General features: G+C 44.2%; 1 protein-coding gene and 1 long non-coding RNA gene across 2 annotated transcripts in view; both read left to right on the top strand.

The window, feature by feature from the left end:
* LOC135906586 (uncharacterized) overlaps positions 1–26432 on the top strand; it is a 695467-nt gene that overhangs the window by 391726 nt on the left and 277309 nt on the right. Inside the window, exon 7 of the mRNA XM_065438042.1 lies at positions 4673–4793. Coding sequence (XP_065294114.1) covers positions 4673–4793 — 121 coding nt within the window. The remainder of the gene's footprint in view (positions 1–4672; positions 4794–26432) is intronic.
* Positions 20335–23196, top strand: LOC135906568 (uncharacterized). Its single transcript, XR_010565778.2, has 3 exons — positions 20335–20687; positions 21901–21957; positions 23019–23196. It is a non-coding gene; the product is annotated as an uncharacterized lncRNA (long non-coding RNA).

The following is a 26432-nucleotide window of genomic DNA, read 5'->3' on the forward strand; positions in this document are numbered from 1 at the left end:
CTTTGTATGCTCTAAGTGCATGCGTTCTTTTTCTATATGTTGGAGCTAAAATTGTGAGCCTAAATATGCATATATATCATTTTCCTTGTAATCTTCTTCAACTTGGGTGCTGTAGCTCCCTCTGTCTTTCAGTTACTGCTTTGTCCGAATTTTTATGCAACCTTTATGTATTTGATGCAGCCAAATTCTGGTGCTATTTTAATGACGTTTTATCTGCGAAATTGGGGTAATTGGTGTTTCGTATATGCATTTATTTGCGTTTTTCACTGTCTCAGCAATCTGGCTGTCAAGCCATTAGAACCTTTTCTCATCCTTTATGACTATTTCTGGGGTGCTTGATACTGAAAGTGCAGGTGACCATTTATTTGGCTGTTTGGAATTCTGTTAGCCATGTGTTACTACCAATTTTCTGTGCTAAATAATTACTTTTTCTCTTATCGTTCAAGGTATTAGCCTTTCCTTATCTCTTTATTGACTGAGGTACCACTTAGTTGCTGGGTATATGGAAAAAGGTCCCAAAAAGTGCTTTAATTGGCTCTGTGCAAGTCCAGAAAGATTACCTGAAAATGAGCTTACTAAATTGAGGAAATGCCACTAACAAACTCTTCTGTACCCCAAATTAATCAAATGGCGTACTCTTCTCAACTTGTGCCAGGGAGATAAGCTGCTTTCATTGCACAAAAGCTTAACAAGTTTATTTCTGAAGAAAGCAATCCTGGCTTGTCAGAAACACGATTCAGGTGTTCACCATGCCCGACAACTTTCTAAATGATGTCTCGTCAAATAATAGCTAAGTTGAGTGATGTTATTTTATAACATAATTGGGAAACATGAAAATATATATATCTCGAAGACAAAGCTCAGGCAAGTCAACTATGGTGCTTCAATAAATTTTAATCCCGGTGAAAGACGTGTGCTAAAGGTTGCATATATTTACGTGAAGTTATTTTGCCTTCTCACAGTCAGCCGTAGCTCTTCCTGTGATTTATTAGTGTGCGCAACATTTTAATGTAACATATTCAGATGTCTTTTGTGTATTCACATGCAAGCAGCTTCAAGTTTTCATGTGTTCAAAGTTGGTTGTTACAAGGGTACGCTTAAGCCCTGCATTTTGAGTCGCGTTGCCTTCTAGTCCTAAACTTAAGTCGAAAGTGAAGAGCACAACGATTGTTTTGATTGGATTCATATGTATAGGTTTTTTCAGATGTATTTACACTGCTAGAGTGCTGTAGGTACTAGCCTATGTCTCCAGGTTCGATGTAGTGCTGCCTTATGTACTGTAATAATGTTTCACGTGCACGCATCTTTAGTGTAAATAAAGGTACTTCAAGTTGATCAGTCTCTCCTTTGATTTTGTTTGTGTTTGGTAAAGTTATGAGCAGGAACCGGGGCCTGCAAGTGTGAACAGCGAAGCAATTTCAATATATGAATAAAAATACACTAGCCCAACGAAACGTCAATCATATTTCAATGGTGACTTCTAAAATCACAATGACATCTCAACTGTGCAACAGTATGCCTTTCAATGCTGTGGCAATAATAACTCAACAACAGGTCAACGAAACTACCACCACGTCAGTTCAACGCAGAATTAATGGTAACTCTACAACCATTCAACAAAACGAACACAATGGGCCGTGTAAGCACAATGGACGTTCAATGGTAACTTAACAATTATTCAACATTGAGGTACCCAATGGTGTTTCAATTAAATTTGAGTAACCAATCTTCAAGAGTCCTCAACACTCAACCCAACAATTCTCCAACAAACTCTCAATAATTCCTCAAACAAAAACTCAACATTGATCAACAATATTTCAATGCCTTCTGAATATTTTTATTGTATGGGGTGTTACACTGTGCTTGTTAGTTTATTTAGTAAGCGAATGTTTAGAAGTTTCTGCGACCAATAAAACTGCTATCTTTGCTTCATATATCTATCTATGAATTCGCTATCGCAATCGATGCTTCGCCTCTCTGGCGAAACTTCGACTTTTTTCTAATGCTACCGTAATTTTGTTGCCGTTTTTATTGTTTCTCGCTGTTGTGTGTTGTACCTGATATTTTATCTTAATTACGTCTGCACACTACACACCTGTCTGCAAATGGTGCAGTGCCGTGTTCTGAAGGACGCACACGTGCACTTTGCGAAGCTAACTTGAGTAGCGTTTAGTGAATTTTCTTCCCTTTAAATAAAGACAAAGAAAACAATTCAATAGAGAGCACTATTATTTCTTTTTTTTGCCATAGCGTGAAGTGTAAAATTGCCTTCGAAACTGGAACTGTTGAGCAGCTAGCATAGCCCTACTAGCGACTTGTACGCTCCCCAGTTGAAAAACACAACAGGAAATTTTAAGAGTCTGTCGTATTTTGGGACGTTGTTTCTGTAGTTCTGTTGTCTGTAGTTCTGTTGTCTGTAGTTCTGTTGTCTGTAGTTCTGTTGCCTGTAGTTCTGTTGTCTGTAGTGTGACGTCCTGTAGTAGAAAGTTGTGTAGTTCTTGATCAATATTTAATAAAAAATTGACAGAGACGTCCGTAAGGTTATGTAAATTTGTTAGTAGAAAAAAGAAAAACATAAAAGTAAAAAAAAATTAAAAAAAAAACGTCTCCGCCTAGGATTCGAACATGCGACCTCACGATTCCGAGCTCGGCATCTTACCACTGCACCACCCCTGACATGCTTTTCGAGTGTACGTTTTTGCCATGTGAACAGTACGACGTGCCGATGCGTTGATGTTTACATTTGCATTTTGAGAGCCAAGATCCGCTATCACTCCACCGCGTCAAGTGCCGCATCTCTAGAAGAGCAAGAGTGTTCGTACCATCGACAGGTACATCGTGCAGTGCTAGACCATCGATTTTGATGTACGATATCCATATTAAATAAGGAATTCAGCAATAGACAACGTTGACTTTTAGGGTTATTACTGCTAGTTTCGACAGTTGTCTCTCGTTCTTTACACTTTTGAGCGCGCATATAATTCGTGTGTTCAATGCAAAATAGCTACATGAACATTCGTGGATGAGAGTTCTTTCTGACAGCATACTGGCTTCTCACGGCAGCACTGTACCAGATTAATGAGACCCGAGCGAGACAGCTTTTCACGCAACTTTGTGGAACAACCCAAATCTTCTTTTCCGCTTCGCATAAGCTTGTGAAATATTCCTGGGAAATTAACTAATGTGTCAGTGTAACAGCACATGTAAGTCCACAGGCCTGTGTGCCACATCTTACCAAAAAAACGGATACGCAGCCATTCCCGCAGATGGTATGATTTTGATCAGCGGCCGATTTTGAGGAGGCCGGTAGGGCGTTGCTGGTGCCGCGTCGTCACGGCACAATTATAACTATTCGCCACGTCGACTTTATTACCGGTGTCGGTGCCATCAGCATTGCCGGCTTCAGAGAAGCGCGATTGAATACCGCGCAAGAGAAAAGTACAGTGTACACCACCGATGCGAAAACATACAATTTTAAAGGACCGCGACGGAAAGCGCTTCTGTTGCGACTTCGGAACTCTTAGCCGTCGCGACCGAATGTTTCTGCTGCGACGTCAGAATTGGTGTCGTAACGTCGGAATCGCTGTCAGGATATAAAGCTGTTGTTCCGACTTCAGAACTCTTGTTGTCGCGACAGAATGCTTCTGTTGCGAAATCAGAATTTTTGTCGTAATGTCAGAAATGTCTCCCAATTAAGAAATGTCAACAACTTCTGTCGTACAACAGAATTTCTGTAGTTGCGACAGGAATTCCTTTTGTCTTTTTCAACCGGGCACTACAGAATCTTGTCGCATCACACAATTTCAGTGCACTTCTGTTGTCATCATTGGGTACATGTTTCGGCGATAGGTTTCCGTTGTGGAACAGTTCTCTGTAGTACAACAGAAGTTTGTCCATTACTTCAGGAACACTTCTGTTATGACAAATGGGGGCCTGTTGCAATGATAGGCTTCTGTCGTACAACATTTTCCTGTAGTACAACAGAAGTTGCTCGCATTACTTCAGGAACACTTCTGTTGTGACAATTGGGGGCCTGTTGCCACAATAGGTTTCTGTAGTATTTCAACAGCTCTCTGTAGCACTACAGATGTTTTTCGGGTTACTTCAGGAACATTTCTGTTGGGACAACAGGGTGCCTGTAGTGATGACAATTTTTTCTGTAGTACTACAAAAATCTGTTGTAGAGCTTCAGCTTTCTGTTGTAACAACAGACATACGACAGACTGTACTTCTGTAGTAGCAACAACAAATGTCTGTTGTACATCAGAAAAGTCTGTCGCTCCATCAGGAATCTGTAGTTACTACAGAAAAATCCTGTTGTACAACAGAAATTTCTGTAGTACTACAAAAATCTGTTGTAGAGCTTCAGCTTTCTGTCGTAACAACAGACATACGACAGACTGTACTTCTGTAGTAGCAACAACAAATGTCTGTTGTACATCAGAAAAGTCTGTCGCTCCATCAGGAATCTGTAGTTACTACAGAAAATCCTGTTGTACAACAGAAATTTCTGTAGTACTGAACACAACCTCTGTTGTCATTTTCAACTGGGTCCCTAGTTTTGTTTTCTTATCACACGTGTTTAAATGCCTCTTTGGCGCTCTGGTTGTTCAAGAAGGAAACTCGTGAGGAGTGAAAAAAAAAAGTGATCGCTGTCTTCTATTCTCTACAGGGGCTACCCGCTGCTGTTTATCATGCACACAAATGCAGAAAGGCCGTTCGAGGATAGTGCCATGTGCGTACTGGGAGGTACCCCTTTGGCTGTCCCTGCAGCATGCAAGATGCCTTCATTGGTAGGGAGGCTATCTCTTCAATAAGCAGTGCCAGATTACTCATGTCAGTATGCCATTGAAATATGTTTCTTTTCATACTTTCGATTGCGCGAAGTGTCTAGACAGAGGGGGACGAGCAAAATATATTAACGGCAGCTAATGTACTTTAAAAGTTACAAGATACTCTAACAGCTTATCAATATTTTATACAATATTTCTAGTGTACATGAAAAATTAAAAAATGATGCTGCTCTGCTGATTTTGGTACAGGCTTGCTCAAATTACTAATTGTGGAATGTTCACAGATGAACCAACGTATGGGCGAATAATTATCAAACATACGTTCGTGGTGTCAGGTCGTTATCATAAAGATGTGGCTGACGAATGCAGAGAGAGGTCTTCCACAAAGCCACTTCTCGTCAAGCTACCTTCACCGTACCGTGATTACAATGCGTCTATCATCACACAGGCTTTGCTGTTTTTGTATGTGCCGTCACCATGTGTAAACGAGAGTGGAAGGTACCAGTCGTAGGTCACATGAGTGACAACGGCTGCCAGTGCAGCCGAACACTCGCCTTTCCAGCAAAAAACAAAAGGCGTTCAGAAAATGGTTTATGTGTTCAATAGTTTGTAGGTAAAGTGTTACTTTAGTTTATAGGTAAAATGTTACTTGCGTAAAGGAAAAAATACTGGCCACGAAAATGCCAAAATGAACAAAATCTTCGCAGAAACCATACTGCTTAGAGATTAGTGGTCAGTATGTATGTATGTATGTATGTATGTATGTATGTATGTATGTATGTATGTATGTATGTATGTATGTATGTATGTATGTATGTATGTATGTATGTATGTATGTATGTATGTATGTATGTATGTATGTATGTATGTATGTATGTACGTACGCACGTACCTACGTACGTACGTTCGAAGGAGGCTCCAGTGAAAGCTTGGTAGTGCGGTCGCATTCACAGCAGCATGTCCACGTGGGCGCCGTCTGAGCCACGCGCATAGCGATACCACCTTCCTTGCGAAGGCGGTATTCGAAACCATATCCCCCGAAGGGGACAGCCGGGTGAGTGGACTCTCTTCCAATCGATCATCCCTGAAGAAAGCCTGGCGCATGACCGGGTGACGCTTGTGCCCAATTTGTATTTCGGTGGCTGTCCGGTCATGGGTTTCTAACGAACCATACTCCGCAGCTGAACCGAATGCCCGGAAACGACATGTGTGTGTGTATATATATTGTGGGCATTTATTGTGCACTCCGTCATCTGTACATTATCAATATCATGTGTGTGCTCCTGTTCTTCATCGTGCGGGTAGTCGCATCATCATAGTGGACTGTGCCGAGGGTCCTTCGCCACGTCTCTCAGGCTCAGTAAAAGGTCGGCTCTTAATGTGACGTCACAATTGGTGGAGAAGATTCTTGATTCCCCATTCTCTGCACGCCTCGCATGCTCCCTGGAGCTTCGCTCAGGTCGCCGCTTGTGCCAACTGTCCGCCAGCGTGTCGTAGGACGAGCAGCATGGCGCTTCTACCGTAACCATCTCGCCACCGCAAGCCGCACCTGCTCTGATCGTCAGTGGCCAGCAGCGTGATCCCCATCTGTTCGCTGGTCTTCGCGGTGAATATGTTGAGGACTGGTTGGACGATTACGAGCACGTAAGCTCTGCTAATCGGTGGGAGTATCTACTCAAGCTCCGCCATGTCTCGTTCTATCTGACGGGTGTGGCGAAGACCTGGTTCTTCAACCATGAGATTGATTTCTCCTATTGGACCACCTTCAATCGGTAGCTTCGACAAGTAGTTGGAACGCCGGCGGTTCGCTCCCCCCCTTGCGAATAAAACTCTTGATGCACGCCACCAACACGCCGGTGAGTCCTTCAAATCGTACATCAAGGATGTGCTTGCACTCTGTCACCATGTCAAGGATGCGATAGCTGGTTCGGACACGGTACGTCATTCTCCTAAAGGCATCGGTACTGTGGCCTTCAACGCGCTCGCCGTAGGGAACCCGGCTAGCGTCGCTGACATCGTCCTGACATGCAAGCACCTCGAAGTCCCCGAGTCGGTTCGCTTGTAGCCGGACTACGAACACCGTCCTACGGTGAACCCTGACCTTGTGTAATGATTCGGGCGATTATCCCCGAGGAATTTCAATCACTTGGCTTTCCATCACCGTTGGTCCTTTCTCCTCAGCCTTCTAGTGCAGCGTTGCCCGACGTCATCAAGGAGGAGCTCGTGTACATGACTTGCTCTTGGCATGCTGACCCTCCTGCTCCTAGCCCCCTAGCAACATACACCCAGGTTCCTAGCGCGCCTCCAACCGGCGTCCGTTCGAGGTTGACTCTGCCCACGTAGTCGTTCCTCTAGCCAATGTCCCCTCAATACCACTTGAGCCGTCGTCGCCCCATCTGACCGCACTATCTCCTAGCGTATCGAACAGACCCTTCTACCCGCCATGGCGACCATGTCGTCCTCTATGCTATTACTGCGGTGTGATGTTGTTAGGATCGTCACGTTGCAAAGCGTGTGACGCGAGGAAGATGGAGGAGACGGTGCATGATGAGCAAACACACAATAATATTAGACGGCACGTGAACACGAAAAAAAATATCTTAACCTAGACCCACACATACACGGTTGTTCGTAAACGGGAAAAAATAGTCTCACGAGGTTGCGGTTGGAGTACGGAATGTGGTGAAGCGTAGAGTTCTTGAAGTGGAACACTCGCTCGTCGAGTGATGACCGGCGTGGTGGTAGAGCAGACACAGCAGCACAGGGCAGGAAAAGGTGGACGGCCCACAGCTCCGTGGACGCGAACAGGCCACACTGGAGTCTCGAGCAGGCCCCAGGCGCTCGTTTTGATGACGGACGCCCGGTCACCCGAACCTCGCGCGTAGAAGCGGGTTCGAGGCCGCAGCAGGCCGTTCCGGGGTCTCGTGCAAGGCAGCGACCTGTCCCAGTCCCGAAGACGGACGCCCGGTCAGGTGAACCTCGCCAGGAGATGTCGGTTCCGAAGGCCCGGTGGCCCTAGTCGCTCGGCGTTCGAACAATCTCCGTTGCGCGAGCCCCCTTCTCATGCGCTGCACGAGCCTCCTTCCTCTTTCTTTTTCTCTTGTTGAGGACCGCCGCAATGTCGTCTGCTCTTGCGCTCGGTCCTTTTTGTGTACTTCTTCACAATCACCCCCTACTTAAGAAAGTTCTTTCGTTCAAAGAACTTGAGGGTACTCGCTATCTGCTGGTCCACCGTATCACACACGCACCACAATAGCATTAACACTGCACCACAGTTCCGAGCAGCGCACACTCGGTACGTTTGAGTACACATAAGTATTACCACAGTGCGACAGTTCCGAGCACCGCACACTCGGTAAGTAGGAGTACACATAAAGATTACTACAACACTAGAGTTTCGAGCACCACACACTCGGCATGATGACTACCTTAACAACACACAACACCACGATAGAGGGTGAAAAAAAATCCACAAAACTAACCTACCAGCAAATGTTGCTCGATATTAAAGTTACACTAATTTGAAGTGCATGCTTTTAGAACATCATGTTTAAACACCATGTTTAAAACACCATTAGAGAGCGATTCCGACAGAGTCGCGTCGGCCGCTGGTACTTTTCCTTGAAATGGTACGCATGTCGATCCTCATTTTCGGTGTCATCAGTCTGACAAGCAGCTGACGCTTTCGGTAATGGCGCTGATATTGGCCGTTCCTCATACTTTTTCAGTAGATTTATGTGGAACAGTGTCGTCCGTGTCCCGAGGTCAATAACGTAATCGACGTCATTTCTCGTCTCAAGTACAGTGAATGGCCCTTTCCACGTAAGAATCAATTTGTTGTTGTCCAAAGCCAGCAGTAGCAAAACCTTGCCTCCAACAGCTAAATGACGTGGTCTGGCCTTCCGGTCGTAGTGCTTCTTCTGTACAAGTTTTGCTTTTTGAAGCTCCTCCTTGGCCAAACGACAAGTGTCTTCAAGACGCTTCCGTAGCTCAACTACATACCCGTATGAGGTTTTTGTGTCATCGTCAAGCTGATCACCTGTCCATAAGTCTTTCAATATAGCCATGGGCCCTCTGACGTACCGGCCGTACAACAAGTCAAAGGGTGCAAAACCCAGACTTGACTGAGGGACTTCGCGATAAGCAAAAAGCAATGGTGCCAAGTACCGGTCCCATTGTTTCGGGCTCTCTTGACACATTCGTCTTATCATTTGTTTAAGGGTGCCGTTGAACCTCTCCACAAGGCCATTTGCCATCGGAGGATATGGAGTTGTTGGCAACTGCGTAAAAGAGAGAAGACGGCTCAGTTCTTTCATCAGGCGTGACGAGAATGGTGTGCCTCTGTCACTGATTATCTCCTGTGGGACTCCCACACGAGAGAACATCTCTAGGAGTGCCTCAGCTATTTTTTCTGTTTCAATGCTAGGCAGTGCCACAGCGTCCGGATACCGCGTTGCCATATCGACCATTGTCAGAACGTACTTATTCCCTTTCTCTGACATGGGTGTTAATGGTCCCACAATGTCAATGGCAACTCTCTGTAACGGGGTATCAATGACGGGAGTACTTCCCAATGGTACTCGACCTATTAGATGTTTAGGAAAAGTCCTCTGGCACGTATCGCACGATTTAACAAATCGCGTGATGTCTGATTGGAATCCAGGCCAGTAGAACTCTTCGCTCACATGGTCTGTGGTTCGCTTTATTCCTTGATGCCCGGCAAGGATCCCTTCGTGAGCCATTTTCATCACAAAATGACGAAGGCTTCTGGGCACGACAAGCTGTTCCATTTGTTTCTTTGACCGCAGTGTGTATTTTCGATAAAGAATTCCCTCCTTTACAAAGAATTGGACGTCGGCGAACCTCGTCCTAATTTCTTGGTCCACTACTTCAAAGCATTTACGCAGACTGCTGTCCTCCCTTTGACTGCTTTTCAAGTCGATTGGGCTGATGTCTAGGGGGTTTATAGCTGGTACTCGTAACGAATGCGAACTTGATCTTGGCTGTCTGGTTGTCGCTGCAACTTCCGACTTGTCCCTGGCTTCTCTAGCAGCCGATGATAAAGTGTCAGCAGAGATGGATTCATTGGTAGAACAGTTTCCACCTTCTGCTCTAAAGCATTCATCCGCAGCGCTCGGTGTATAAAGATGTCTTTTCCATCCATTGTCAGGATTGGAGGCGTTCCGTACACCTTTCACATTTCCCAGGACAATATCATATAAAGGGTTGTCCATGCATAAAACCCGAGTCTTGCCTGTGAAGAAAGGTGACGCGATTTCCACGGTTGCTTCAGGTAGCTTCAACACTCTTCTGTCCAGAAGACAGACCGAGGAAATTTTTCCCGTCAGCTTACTGTCTGATACGAGGGACCTTTTGACAATAATAGAGTCGCATCCTGTATCTCACAAGACAGTAACGGGATATCCTTCAAGCACACCTTCGGCAGTAGGCATAGACTTTTCTTCTCGTTCATGCGTTTGCGTTCTCCCGCGTTCCGAACTTCCGGGAACTCGACGCAAGGTCTGTGTCTCTTCAGTTACTGCCTTGGACATGTTTACTTGCTGCATCGAGCACGAAGCCTTCTCGGTACTGTTGCCTTTTTTGGGGCAATCACTTGTCTTATGCCCAGTACGGCGGCACATTCCAGACAAAAATGTATTTGTATTTGGACCCCTCGTATTAGTCCAGCAATCAGCAGCTCTGTGACCGCGCTTACCACAAAGAAAGCAGCGTGGTCTTTCCTTCTCGTCTTGTCGCTCAGGAGTTCGAGCTTGACCTGGTGGCTTGCTAGGTTCCCTCTCGTTTTTATCTTTGCCAAGGTTGACTAATGCTTGCGCCTCGAGGTAGTGATCAGTAGCTTCCGCTAGCTTGTCAAGTCCCTGACAATTCCTTTCTCTTAAAAAGACTGCCAGTTTCTCATGACAAGTCATCAGGAACTGTTCTGAGACAATCTTGTCCCGCAGAGCATCGTATGTCCGGTCTGTATTGGCCATTTCATGCCAGTGATCGAAGTATCCCAATAGACGACCGGCAAACTGTCTACCAGTTTCGGAATTATCGGGTTTCGCTGACCTAAACTTTCTTCGGTAGCCTTCCTCCGTGAATCTGAAGCGTTGCAAAAGCGCTTGTTTTAGTGTCGCATAGTCCATGGCATGATCCGGTGCCATTCTGCCGACAACACTTTGAGCTACGCCTGTCAAACAGAGGCTCAGCGATAGGGCCCATTTGTCTTGTGGCCAGCCCTGGCTCGTTGCGACGCGCTCAAATCGTTGAATGTATGCATCCAACTCATCGCGTTCTTCGTTGAATGCTGGGATTAGCTTGTGCGGACTTTGGTAGCTCTGGGTAGCACCTGCGTGCACTCTCTCTGTAAGTTGCCCAGTAGTAATGCTACCTGCTGTCGCATCTAACTCCCTCAACTTTAACTTGAGCTCGAGCACTTCCCTTTCAGCCTTTAATCTAGCTAGCGCTTCGGCATCAGCTTCTTTTGCTGCATTGCGTTCAGCCAGGCGTGCTTCCCGCGCTTCTCTTTCGCGTGCGCGCTCTTCGTCTACCCATTGTTTCAATGCCGGGCCAGTCAACCCCAGTTCTATTCCGATTGCCGTAAGCTTGTCTGTCTCCATCCTCACCCGTCAGACACGCATATGCAATGTGCTGCTCTCCTCGATAGCGTAAGAGCAGTCCTGTTCGCGGACGCCAGATATGTGATGTTGTTAGGATCGTCTCGTTGCAAAGCGTGTGACGCGAGGAAGATGGAGGAGACGGTGCATGATGAGCAAACACACAATAATATTAGACGGCACGTGAACACGAAAAAAAATATCTTAACCTAGACCCACACATACACGGTTGTTCGTAAACGGGAAAAAATAGTCTCACGAGGTTGCGGTTGGAGTACGGAATGTGGTGAGGTGTAGAGTTCTTGAAGTGGAGCACTCGCTCGTCGAGTGATGACCGGCGTGGTGGTAGAGCAGACGCAGCAGCACAGGGCAGGAAAAGGTGGACGGCCCACAGCTCTGTGGACGCGAACAGGCCACTCTGGAGTCTCGAGCAGGCCCCAGGCGCTCGTTTTGATGACGGACGCCCGGTCACCCGAACCTCGCGCGTGAAGCGGGTTCGAGGCCTCAGCAGGCCGTTCCGGGGTCTCGTGCAAGGCAGCGACCTGAGGCGTTCCCAGTGCCGAAGACGGACGCCCGGTCAGGTGAACCTCGCCAGGAGATGTCGGTTCCGAAGGCCCGGTGGCCCTAGTCGCCCGGTGTTCGAACGATCTCCGTTGCGCGAGCCCCCTTCTCATGCGCTGCACGAGCCTCCTTCCTCTTTCTTTTTCTCTTGTTGAGGACCGCCGCAATGTCGTCTGCTCTTGCGCTCGGTCCTTTTTGTGTACTTCTTCACATGCGGTTATCACGGACACATATCCCACTTTTGCCGCAAGCGCCAACAAGATGAATGACACGGGTACGACATGAGTGAGCCCGATGCGTATTCTGGTAGGGCCACTTCTCAATATCAGCGATACGCGTCCCCTCCGTGCTGTTCGACAACTCCGCCTGCAACGTTCATATATATATATATATATATATATATATATATATATATATATATATATATATATATATATATATATATACTTGTGTGTGTGTGTGTGTGTGTGTGTGTGTGTGTGTGCAGCAAGCAAATAACACGAATACCTACCAGGTCGAAAATTAGAAACTGTTTATTCGGACGTTCAGCAAAGCGCTCTACAACTTCCTTATTGGAATTTTCTTTTCGCCTAACAACGTTGCTTCTGAAGTTGCTCAATTACTATTCATTCATTTAAGTAACTTTATTCAGTGTCCTGCGATTTGGTGGGGTAGGCCTGGACCCCGCCTAGGTTTCAGCCAAGGGTTGTTGGCTCTTGGCAGCTTCTTCGGCGCGCAGGACGGCCCAGATTTGGTGCTGCAGGTCCGAGCTGAGCTACCCAGACTCCCAGCGCGCGCGGAGGCTGCCGCTGCTTGACGCTGCATCAGCGTTACCCTGTATTACAGCCGTGCATTCCCATAGGATATGCTCCAGGGTAGCTCTTTAGTTCCAATGTATGCACTTGTCCGTTGGGTATAAATCTGGTTGTATTAGGTGCATAATAGCTAGACTCGGATAGGTCTGTAACTGCCGCCATTCTACAGACTGGTTTTTGCTTAATTTTGGTTGCGACAGTGAGAATGTACACCTCTGCAATACATGGTGTTGTGTAATTTCGTGAAATCTGGTCATTCGATCTTCCCACTCCCACTCATCGGTAGTCGGTGAGGCGGGGTTAACCGAGGCTCGGTCCGTAAGTTCTCGAGCCACGCGGTGCGCCAGCTCATTGCTACCGTCTGGTAGTGTGTGAGGGGGTGTCCAGATGAGATCGACACTTTTGTCGTGGTTATTAGCTAATTTTAGGAGTCGTAGTGCCTCAGGGGAGATTCGACCGTTGGCGAAGTTAGTATCGCGGTCCGGGAATTACTGATGATTACACCACTGGTGTTTGTGCTATGGCTAGCGCAATAGCTATTTACACTGCGGTTTCTGCATGTAGCGTGTTGACTGTAGCGCTCGTCGTGCATTTTCCCTCGTGATTTATCACCACTGCAGTGTAGGCGCGCTTGTGTCTGTATCTAGCTGTGTCTATAAATGTGGTATCCTTGCTGTTACCGAATTTCTTCAGTATATTGCGTGCTCTTCATTCCCGTCTACCCTGATGGTGGGTAGGATGCATATTGTTGGGTATTGGAGAGATGGTTACCATGTCTCTGATGTTTCTGGGCATATCTGCTTTGACGCCATGTTGGGTATGATACTTTACACCTAGGCGATCCAATATTTGCCTACCTGGTTTAGTTTTGGACAGGTGTTCGTATAGTGCTATTCCTTGTGCCTCGATTAGCTCAACTAGTGTATTCTGGAGACCTAGCTGCAGTAGTCTATCGTTGCTGGTGGTGATGGAGAGTCCGATTGCTTGCTTGTTGATTTTTCTGATTAAGCAGTCTAATTTGTATTTTTCTGACGAGTACCATCGTAGGTATGGGGCCACGTATACTATTATGCTTATTACGAATGCTTGGGCTAGTTGAATGAGATTGCCTTCATTCATTTCACTATGTTTGTTGGTTATTCGTTTAAGTAGCCGCATGATTTGAGATGTTATATTGTCTAATTTGCGCATGGTCTCCCCATTATAGCCGTTACTTTCAATGATAAGGCCCAATACTCTGATCTTGTCAAGCTTGGGTATGGGCGTACCTTCTGCCGTAGTTAGGTGAATTTTCGGATTGTTTCGTTCCTCGTAAATGCGTGGTTTTTGCCACGTCACGGCGGTACATAAATGAGGAGCTCAGATTTCTCTCCCGAACACGCCAGTCCGGTTCCTGCTAGGTATTGTTCAACTGCTTCTATGGCACGTTGTAATTTGTTTTCAACCTGTCCATTGTTGCCATCGCTCACGCAGACGGTGATATCGTCAGCGTAGATGGTATGATTGAGGCCATCGATTTCCTGTAGCTTTGTTGGTAATCCAATAATAGCCAGGTTAAACAGCATCGGTGATATTACTGAACCTTGGGGCGTACCTGCGCTTCCGAGCTGTAGTTCTTTGGAGTTAAGGTCTCCTATCTTAATGTGTGCTTTTCTGTTGGTAAGAAAGTCTCGTATATAACTGTAAACTCGCTGGCCTGTGCCTAGCTCATTTATTCTGTTTAGTATTGTTTCGTGGGTAACACTGTCAAAAGCTTTCTTTAGGTCCAATCCTAAGATAGCTTCGGTGTTCCGACTTGTGTTATCTATAATTTGATGCTTAAGTTGGAGCATTGCATCCTGTGTGGACAAATTTCTCCGGAAGCCCAACATTGCAGGGGGGAGAACGTCATTGTCCTTGAGATAATTGGTCAGTCTCGTTAGCACACCGTGCTCCATGAGCTTGCCCACACAGGACATGAGGGAAATGGGTCTCAGGTTCTCCAACTGTAGCCACTTGCCTGGTTTAGGTATTAGGATAATCTGGGTCGTTTTCCATTGTTGTGGTATTGCGCCGGATTGCCAGCATTCGTTCATATACATGGTAAGTTGTTCTAGAGAGGCATCATCAAGATTTCGGATCGTCTTGTTTGTTATTCTGTAGTGTTAAGCTTTTGTAGAGCTGCTCTCAATTCCGTCTCGCTAATCTTTTCGTCTAATTGTCTGTTTTTGGTGCCAGTGTAATCTGGGTGAATTGTTGGCTTAGCCCGAGATAAATACCTTGCGGCTATCTCATCGATATTTGCTGCTTCAGTTTTCTCATATGCATGTAAGAATTTGTTTATGTTTTGGCTGTACGTGGCTTTACTTTCCTCAGGATTCAAAAGGTGCCCGAGGAAGTTGCACGTTCTAGACAATCCTAATTGATTATCTATATTGGTGCATGTTGCTTCCCATTGTTGGTTACAGAGCTGTTGCGCAAATGCTTCTATATCTCTGCTAAGCCGGGCCAGCCTGCGTCGAAGCGTCCTGTTGTGTCACCGAGTTTTCCATCTCTTCAAGAGACCTTCTTTAGCTTCCCACATATGTAGGAGTTTACTGTCTACCTGTTTCATTTGCGCGTCCTGGGGAATTAATTGTGTGGCTGCGTTAACATCCTGCTTAAGCTGGGTGCTCCAGTCCACGATGTCTGTGATAGTATCATTTTTCTTGCGAATTTTTCTGAGGTTGTTCCAGTCTACAATTTTGAGTTGTTTGCCCTTAGATTTGCGTGGCCCTGCTTTAACAGTGATTTTGAGGATTTTGTGATTGCTGCCTCGATCCTTTTGGGGGCTAATCCATTTCGCATACCTAATGTTCTTTGTAAAGGCGAGATCTGGCGTAGTGTCCACACTAGACCCACGCCTTAGGTGTTGACGGGTCTCTGATGAGGGTAAGGCCCTCTTGTTGTGCGTCTAGCCACGGGGTTCTACCTTTGGGGTTTTCAATTTTGTATCCACATGTCGCGTGTTGAGCATTTAAATTCCCCCCAATCACTAAGGCTCTGCCTTCTGTGAGAGTGAGAGTCTTGCGGAGAAGTAATCGGAAATTGGGAGGTTTGTTTCTTGGGTTGCTATAAATATTAAGGAGAAATTGACCTTGATTGTTTTTTCTAGTAGGCATTAAATCGATTAATATATTGTCTACATCCGCAATGCCTGTATCATGCTGAACGACTGTGTAGGCACGTTTAACTAGAGTGCTGACAGCTCTCGTCTCCTCGTCGGCACTACAGAATGATCTATACCCAGATAATTTTGCCTTACAGTGTGGCTCCTGTAACATTGTGACATCACCACGTTCCTTATTGATTAGGTGTTGATGTAAGTGGGATCAGTTTCTACTGTATCCGCGACAATTTCATTGCCAGATAGTATAATGGTCGTGTCGATCCATGGCGGCAGTTACAATTTTCTAGTCGCCGACACTGTAGGTGTCGAGGGTTTATTATATGATTTACTGGTTGTTTTGATGGGGCCGCATCCACTGGTTCGTGGTCCCCATGACTTCATACCAGATTCAATGTCGATAAAGTTTGTAGCGATTGTGGTAAATTGTTGTATTTGCGTCATAATAGCCTGTGTACCTTGCTGGGTAATTTACGTACCCAGGTCTTTAAAGCGTGTATCTAAAATGTCTAGTTTCTTTTCTAGAATTTCAGTTTCGCTTTCAAGTTCATTGTGTCTTTCCTCAAGAGGTTTAACGAACTTGGTCTTTTTAACTGTGATCGTCTCGTTATCTTCACTTGAATTACTTGACTCTTGACTCAAGTAATTAAGCATAATAAAGAATAGTGATTTACTCCATACAAAAATCATCAACATGCATTTGGTTGCATCGCGTGCTATTAATAAAAATCGGGCCTCTCGACTAGCCCCCTTTCTTCTCGTTTATTACGTAACGAGGGTCTCGATTCCGGCGACATCGGCACCGTCAGCCAAGAAGTGTGCGCTTATTGACCAGTTGGCTTCACCCAAAACGCTCACGTGCGCGTGACGCCTGCAGAAGAAAGGATGTTCTATATCCGTCGCCAAGGTTTGTGAGTGGTGGTGCTGGGTAACACTCTCAGGGTTTTTTTTTTCGTAGTAAAATAAAAATACCCAAGAAAGCGCCTGGCAAAACTGCGCTGCGGTATCTTAATTATTGGTAGAACACCACACGCGTAATGCGATGACGTGGGATCCTTCCACACCTACGGTAAGTTGTTTGTTCATCCGCTTTCATTTGCACTAGTTTATCGTTTTTATTTCAATTATGAAGTAGAAGTAACTGCACGTGTGTTGTTCTGTCTTGTTTATTGGCTTCTCCTGATATGAATATTTATTTATTCATTCATGCATTTATTTACAATACTGCCAGGGCTACTGAGACCATAGCAGGTGGGCACAATATATATATATATATATATATATATATATATATATATATATATATATATATATATATATGTACATATACAAAAAAGGCGCTCATCTTAAAGATCAAATACATGTATAACATCAGCTTTGCACTTTACACATACACGATTTTTGTTACATAGTCTATACACCGAATACAAGTACATGGTGGTTTGCATGGTCTAATAATAGCACTAGCAATTTTAACCTGCTAGAAAATTTTTTTAATTTTTAATTCAAACTGAGGCAGTGACTCAGCGTTCATGGTGAGAGGCGTTAACGTATTCCATTCACGGATGGCAAACGAAAGAAAAGGAATATTTAAACACATCATTATTACATTTATACTCTACTAAGGGTTTTTGTGTTTCTGCCTGGTAGGTCGTGTTTGTGAATAAGAAATATAATTTGAAATTTAAATTATGAAATAATTATGCAGGAGTTGAAGAAATTTCAAACGTGCCTGTTTCGCTCGTGCTTCGAGTGTTAAGGAGCCCAGAAATAGCTAAAAGGTTGGAGGGAGAGTGTTCTCGTCTAAATTTGTTATGGATAAATCGAATGGCCTTCCTTTGTACTGTTCCTATTTTCTGTATGTTAGTCTGGGTATGAAGAAACCATACGGTGTCTCCGCATTCGAGGATCGGCCTAACGAATGTTTTCTATGCTAGAAGTTTTGTTCACAAGGGTTTGAGGTGAAGTGATCTGCAAAGAAAAACTAACTTTTGCATAGCAGGTTAAGTAATGTGGTGAATATGATCATCCCACCTTAGGTCTGACGTTATTGTTAAGCCTAGATATTTATATTTCTGTACTTTAGTCAAAGCTGTACCATTTATGGCATAGCAAAAGTCTGAAGGTTCTTTTTTCCTTCTAATAGTCATACATGCTGATTTTTCAACATTTATTATTATCGGCCAGTCTGAGCACCATTCTGTAATAGTACTAAGTGGTTTGTGAAGGGAGTGGGGATCTTGATCATTTTTAATTTCTTTATAAATTATATAGTCATCCGCGAATAACTTTATTTTACAGTCTATGTTAGTGGTTATACACTCTAAGAAAAAAGAGAGTAAAAAGTGAGTCACAGCAACTTGACTCTCTTTTTTCTTCCGAAGACCCACTTTTGCGCGAGTAGAGTCAAAAAGAAGAGTCAACATTCCCGCATGGGTCGTTTGACTCTCAATAGCACGCTAAGAGTCATGGAAGATCGCCATTCCTCTGATATTCGAGATGAGTCTGGCGAGAGAAAGATTTAATGCAGGAGAAGAAATACCAGATAAACTCTTCTGTTTTAGGCAGGCCCTCGGGTTCCTGTCCTGGTTGTAATGCCGCCGTGTATCATTCTTTCATCCTTGTCATGTTCTGCAATTACTTCGAACTCTATATATTGATTTTTCTTGACCATGTTTGTTGATACCTCACACGCTTAAGCCATAGCTGGATTCCTATGATAAGGAAGACTTGGATTTGTCACACTGGTTCTCACCATAAGTAAATCTAAAAAAAAGTATTGGCTACTAAAGAGAGCACAGCAAAGAGATAAGTTCAGTAGGTGCAGTCAACAGTGTCGATTGTAAATGTAATCCCGCGACTTAAACTAAATTTCGAAGGTTTAGGTTCCAAAATCAATATCTTGTTATGAGGCGCACGGTAATGGAAAGCTGCAGATTTATTTTCAGCAGCTCGGGTTATTTAACGTGTACGGAATGCACGGTATACGCGCGTTTTCGCATTCTGCCCCCGTTGGAATGCGACTGCCGCGGTTGTGATTGGACCCGTCACCTCGAGCTCAGCAGCGCAACACCAAAGCCACTGGGCTACTGTGCGTTGCGTTCCGCGGCCACAAACAAATATTAACGTACGCAACACTGCTTTGGAACCCCCTAGATATATAAAAACAAAAATACGGCAGTTTCGCCCCAATGCTGCCTGAACCACTGCACGAACTACTGCTGGAACCAATGTTCGTTGTTTCATCGGCTGAATAAACTGCAGTAAACATTCGCTTACTCCTTAAATTAGGAAGCACTGGGTCACGCGCGTACGTGCATACAACAGATCTCACTCAATGACGGCGAACACTCGCTGTCACAGCGTTGGCTTGACGAAGGGCGCGAACAGAGCGGACAGAACGCTTTGCTGCCTCTTCCGTCAAAGCGTCTCCGCAAAATTGCGTTATCTGAGCGCCCCCCCCCCTCCCCCCCAGCTTTGCGTCCATCGGAAATTATCACCAAGACAGAGCGAGGGTGGCGCAAGACCGGGCTAGAGCAACGGCTAGAGGAGGAGAAGCGCTCTAAACTAGCGCATCCCGCATCCCTCTCCCGGCTTGCGCGCGTTTTATCACGTGACCTCCTATAGATACTTGGGGCGCCCATCGAGCCCGGCTCAGCCTCGAACACTTCCTTTAACGCGCACAGCCAACGGCGCGGGATAGGATCTTATCGCACTTGACTTTATACGAAAGCTCACGGTAACACCGACAGATATATTTTGACGGTTGTGTCCATATAATTGCTATCGCAAAATTCGCAATAAATAGAAATTTTTACCAAGGACCAACCACACTGCTTCTCCATGTCGTGAGAGAGCGGTGAACGATAGTTCTAGAAAATGTGCTGCTAAATCTCCGCCAAATGACTACGCTCGCATTTGGTGATCGCGGCACACAGTCGCAAGAACTTGTGGAGGAAATGCCGGAGTTCTGGCAGCTTCAGGTGCACTAGATCATTCAGCAACATGGGCGGCTTTGTAGTTCTACCTCACATCAGAGCAAACTGCACTAGACGGAAATCAAGGGCAGCCGCACCGTTATATCTAAGGAAATTAAGGACAATTACGCCGCGTCTTCACACTTCGAGCATGCTCCGACAGCCCACCGATAGATATTTCAAACGCAACCACGCTCGGACGAGCAAATTTTGCTTCTGCCAAGTGAACGTAGCGGGTATTTCAACACGCGTATTAAATTCATGGCTGTTTCATTCGTGAACATTACTTAAGTGACGTAAAATTATCAGTGAGCAAAACAGTTTTTATTTCAACGCGAGTAAACAAAACCAAAACTAGCGCAACTGTTCTGCTCAGTTGTGCAGCTACAAAATGATCCAAAGCCGAAGCCGTCAATAGCATGACGCCATTTTAAAGTTGCGCTGCATCACGCACGAGTATACATTGTCGTTGAGTGGTTCTGAAATCGCTGCGCTAGGGACGACTGCAACCAAGCGTTGCGACAAGTTACGGTGGGAGCTTCTGTCCGTGCTGTGTGATTGCGACGAGGGGACCGCCGCCAGCAGCAGCGTTTCGCCGATTTCGTCTTTGCCGACATCGAGCAAGTGCGCTCGCCGGAAGCGTCCGAAGTGCTGCGGTTTGCACTGCATCTTTCATTGTGATATGGGAGATCGCAACGGACAGAGACGACCAGATGCATACGAACCACTACCAGCGGGGACCTGTGACCTGTGCCATATTTCTCTTAACGTCTCAGGTAAGCATATCAGCTTTTGTTCCGAGTTTACAAACGGCGCGGACTCGGTCCTTCCGGTATGGCTACATTTTGCGCCACGTTTCTCTTGGCAGTTCACAGACGTTTCTTGGGCATGCGTGCGCGTATGTATGCGAAAATACTACTGGCAGACGGAAGCCTCAGGAGAGCATCTGAAATTATTGCAAAGCTGTACTGCCAGGGGAAACACCGTTCTTAACGACTCCGGTGACGAGTGGCCTGTCGCATCGAAAGATCCGTAGAATATCAAGTACTGTCCTGCGTAACTTGAAGTGTAGATACAATACTAGTACCAGTGTAACTTTCGCTGGCGAAGACAGGTAGTCGAAAAGACAGCTTGTGTATTCTGAAGATTTACTAGCGCTTTAGGTATATTACCGCGAATAATAAAAGCGCTACAACGCTGTATGGCAGTGTCAGGCGATGTGGCAGCACAGATATCTTAAGAGCGGTAAAGCGGCTGCATGCACAAGCGAACAGACACAGCGCTTTAAAAGCGCTGAAACAGAACAAATTTTATGTGCATTTGGCTGTAAGTAGAAAACACAAAATACGTTAGCTGACAATCTAAGCCGATGTATAATGTTATTATTTTTATGTAATCTTTATTTTCATGGTGGTAAATATTTAAAAGCATGAATTTGCTGCAACCTTTATATAGTAAATCCTACTAGGCGCACAAAACCTGGCTGTGTTATGCACAGAATTTGTGGTATTCCTACTGGATTTTCTATTTTGAGTCCGGTATTTTATGAAAACGAGGGTCTTTTTATTTGTAGTCTTATGTTAGTGCAGATATTTGGCAAGCAGAAATGAATCGATTCCAAGGTGGTACCTCTTGGTGAGCTACATATAAACCCAAGTTTCTCCTGTCTTGGCTATTGTAATGTGCATATAACAATTTTAAGTATATACTGCTGTAGTTGGCTTAGTCGCTGTCGCGTATTTTGTAAAAGTAGAAGGCTTTGATTATTTTACTGTTTTCATGCAGAAATACCTTTCTTTGTTGTACCAAGAAACGCTCACAGCATTAAATGAAATGAAGTGTGATGTATTATTCTGCTAATTTAATAAAGGAAATTTCGTCTGCACTGCATCAGAGATTAGTTTACTTTCTTTTACTAAACAATGCGTTATCTCCTCTGCTACGGCTGTTCTGTGTATTTTTGTAATTTTGAAATGTACTTTATTTTAGGTATTCAAGAAATGCCAACATCCAGAAGATGACGCCATCTTATCCAGCACGTTATTGGTGAGACAGATCGTAGCAGGGACTTTCGCATATCTCATTAGCATAAGATGCTATTTGTTGTAATTTTTGTGTCCACTTTCCTGGCCTTTATTCACTTCAGCATTATTGTGCAAAGGGTAATACTTTTACATCGAGATAGAGTAATTGTCCAAAGGAGAGACATAGCTGGAGGAGACGGCACACATGAGCCTCCTTTGTCCGTATCTCTATGTTGCGCCGTTACTCTGTCATTGTCTACCAACAAGCCCAAGTTCTCATCAGCTACATTTACTAATTCTCCGTTATTACAATTTCATTGATACAACATTGAAAGTACAGAGGTACACAGGAAGACAGAGACTTGAAATGATGAAGTGCCGTAGAACAAGGAGCATCGCTGGAGCCAATGTTTCGACAAAGAGAAGGAGATAAGTTTTCTTGTCAAAACATTAGCTCCAGTAAAATTTCTTGTTCTATCACTATTTATGATTAAAAGACAGCATTATTGCTCTTGCTGAAGTATTATGCATTATGGAATAAAAATTGGCAGGGTTAAATGTCAGGAATGTGATATTTCTTGTGTATTTTAATGCTACAGCGAAAGCCAGAAAAACAAGATGTAGAGAACCACGCTGTTACTTGTCACTACCCAGTTTGGCCAGCTTCATCAGAGCGTGCACTTTGTTGCATTATCGACCACTGGAATTCATTAATTGAATTGCTTCGTGATTACTTATATTTAGAGATGCTGAACTTGTTTTAATGCAGCTTAACATATTGTGTGTAAAAAATATACAATGACATTTTAAGAGGCTTGCAGTTGACTAGCAGATCACTTGATGGTATGAGCTCAGGTTTCCACTGAGCTTCCGTGCACAAATCGGATGCACATTCTCTTTTTTTCATTGCTTGGATTTTCATAAGCATAAGTACCATTTCTTCTTTGTCAATGTTCTAGTTGTGTTGTGGGACCTAACTGTTTACATTTATTTGTATTGGTATCCATGTTCCACAGACTGCTTAATTTTTCTTGTAAATTGTGACATGGTAGGACTAAGAGCATTTGTGCAAATTTGCTGCAGGTACACTCTGGTGGCTCCCGCCCCTGCATCCTACCACCACTGTGTCCTGACTACGTCCACTAGGGAGTTTGAAGCCTTTGGCGGCTCCTGCCGCTGCGTCCTGCCACCACCATGTCCTGACTACGTCCACTAGGGAGTTGGCAGCCTTCGTGATGATGCCAAGCAGGCTGGAAGCCAACAGAAACATTAATGTAAATACATGTGATTAAGTGGCAACTTTTTGAGTGAAGTGGCTTGTAGCCACTCAGCAATGAAAGAGTTAACTTCAAAGCAGTTTAGACTCCCTGCTATCGGTGCAGGAATGCTCAAGTCCATGCAGTTTGCCTTAGCCACCAAAAGGCTCTGTGGATTAGACGAAACGCGCTGCAAATTTTGAAACCAGTAGGAGACCACTTGTACATTTTTTTTCTTGCTTAACAAAAAACTGCTTTGATAAAGCTTTAGCAATCTAAAAAGAATACGGTGTACACTCATACATGGTATTGGGCATAAATTTACTAGGACTGCCTCAATAGTAAGTATGCCGATAAACACACCAAAACTGACTTTTTTTTGCTAGTTCATCCGCATCTCTGTGCACTGCTGTATAATTTATGTTCCTGAAACCAGTTTTTGCATGCAGCACAACTCCTAAATATGTGGATTACATAAATTTGCAGCTTTTGCTGTAAGCCAGATTCATGAAAATAATGTTAATTGGCCATTTTGTCCATGTTTAATGACCCATAATAAACTGAGCAGTGGCTAATAAGCAGTTCAATTTTTGGTGTAAGGCCTCTTTTTATAGTCCCGAAAAATTTGGCCCCTTTAATGAAGGAACCAATTTTTCTGCTATGCCTTTTATGATGCATAGATTGGTGCATTACACAAAATCTCACTTAGTGCTTGCGCCAGTAAAAAAACTTTTTAAGTTAAGTATTTTTTGAAATTAACATTTGCGCTATATTGAAGGGCCTCCAGTTCTTCAAAAAAAATTTCAAGTGGTCGTGTGCCAGGTCGGTACAGCTCGCATGGAATTGCCTACTTACACAAATAGGGAGGGCCATGCCCTCCGTGGTTGCTCAGTGGCTATGGTGTTGGGCTGCTGAGCACGAGGTCGCAGGATTGAACCCCGGCCACGGCGGCCGCATTTCGAGAGGGGCGAAATGCGAAAACACCCGTGTACTTAGATTTAGGTGCACATTAAAGAACCCCAGGTGGTCGAACTTTCCGAAGTCCTCCACTACGGCGTGCCTCATGATAAGAAAGTGGTTTTAGCAAGTAAAACCCCATAATTTAAATTTTTTTAGGGAGGGCCAAGTACACTTGACTTTATGTTAAGATACTATTATTCATCTACAAAAGACAAAATGAAACATTCCATCCTATAAACAGCTCTTAACACTCATTTACACTTTTGCACATCTTTATACCTGAAGTCTGGTGGCTTGTGTCTGTTTTCATTATCTGCTATGTGCCCATGGTAAACTCCAGGTTTGCCCTATGGTGAACAATATTGTGGTGCTTATAGATATCGATCTGTGTTTTTCAGGTTGCCTCGAAATTTTACCAAAGCCGTACCACACACGGGCCAGGGCTCTTGCAAACGGCGTATAACCAGGCTCAACACATGAGTGTCGAGTGAGTCCGGAGATCAAGGCAACCTGCTGTGCGACCAGCGTGCAACCTTTGGTGACCTCTCTACATGTTCCGCCTATTTCACAGCTGCACCTCAGCTGCAACTTATCCAAACAGCATCACCAACTGTGGTCACTCATCAAACCATGGATGAATGTTAGGGTGGAGTGATTTGAAGAGACATTCTATTTCTCTCTTCAAATTCTTAGCAAATACTTGTGTTATTATAATTAATATGTGTCTTTAGTGCCTAGTTTTTAATGGTTCCTTTCTATTAGAATTCTCACCATCGATTCCTGCTATTACTATAATGTATGTCTTTATGCCCAGTTTTTCGTAGTTCTTTTGTACTTGTGTATGTAATTGATAGATTCATACTTGTTATACAGAAGGCTAAAATGCAAACTTACAGCATTTTTTTCTTTCTTTTGATTATCTACAGCACTGCAAAGTGTTCAAGAAATGTAACCTAACGTGAGCTCTTGTGCAGGAAAAATTTAAGAGCAATATAGAGTACTTATTTCAAACACCCATTATTCTTGGAAAAGTCAAGAATATAGGAGCACAAAAAAGAAAATATTAAACTAGAGAAACATAAGTTCCCCTCATAAGTCTGATAATAATGTGACTTCCTTTCACTGCAAAGATACCAGTAATATACTCGCACACAAGGTTTCAAACAAGAAAGCTATGATGCCCTTTGCATTTCTCGGTGCCCATTTGTCACACTGACCAATGTCAAAGGCATCGTAGGTTATATGCACACATTGGTTGTGTTACACTTTTGAGTAATTCATTTCTCAAACACAAAGGTTTACAGCAGTGCTTTAAATAGCAAGTGCATTTCCTAATTTATTAGTGCAAGAGTAACAGTACAGATCATGTAAAAATTATTTTACAGTCCATGGATGCACGCTTCTGATGACATAGCAGTGACGTGGTCGTGGGATGAATGTCTTTATTTCAGATTTAAATATTGGCTTCCAGGTCTGGGTTAGTCTCCTACTCTGAGTAGTCTAGGTCAAAGTCCATTTACTAGAGAAAGTGAATTAAACTAGAAATTATAAACATCAAAAGATCTTGTTTAGGACACTAATGAGACAATCAGCAAGGTTCTTTGGTTATTCATTTCCAAATTTGTGAGGATATATGTTATGACTAGTTTCAATATTGTGAGTACAAATATTTGTTTATTGTCACACTAGAGTGGGCTGCCCCATTTGTATACAACCCCTTTACAGGCTAAAAATTCCGTGTGTTACCATATTTATTCGCATAATGATCACACTTTTTTGCAAAAAAAATTGACTCAAATTCAGGGGTGCGGTCATTACACTGGTTAATTTTCCCGCAAAAAGAAAAAAATATATTATCTGGCATTTACTACGGGATGACAACAGGTCAACAAATAGGCGGCTGCTGCTGTATGTAGTGCAGGACACGAAAAAAAATGGTGGCCGGCAGAGCAAGCCGAACGCGCCGAATGCATTTTTCTTCTCGTGAGTACATTACAGTGCATTCAAACAGTTTCTTCCATATTAGTAATGAATAATATTTGCAAGTTTGCGGCAATAACATAGCCATGCCCACTTTGAGGGGACAGAAACAGATGGGCGCACTTAGCTGCCAGTGACATAGGAACACATGCTGCGGAATCTGCGGCATTTGTCTTCACCACTATCCTAACGTGGCACGTTTCCGCTAAGGGTGGGTGAATATCTTAGCTGCGTTACAAACGTCGGCGAATGAATAGGGTACACTTCTAACCTATCAGTGTAAACGTGGCTGCTATCATTG

The sequence above is a fragment of the Dermacentor albipictus genome, chromosome 5, assembly GCF_038994185.2.
Source record: "Dermacentor albipictus isolate Rhodes 1998 colony chromosome 5, USDA_Dalb.pri_finalv2, whole genome shotgun sequence".
NCBI classification, from domain to species: Eukaryota; Metazoa; Arthropoda; class Arachnida; order Ixodida; family Ixodidae; genus Dermacentor; species Dermacentor albipictus.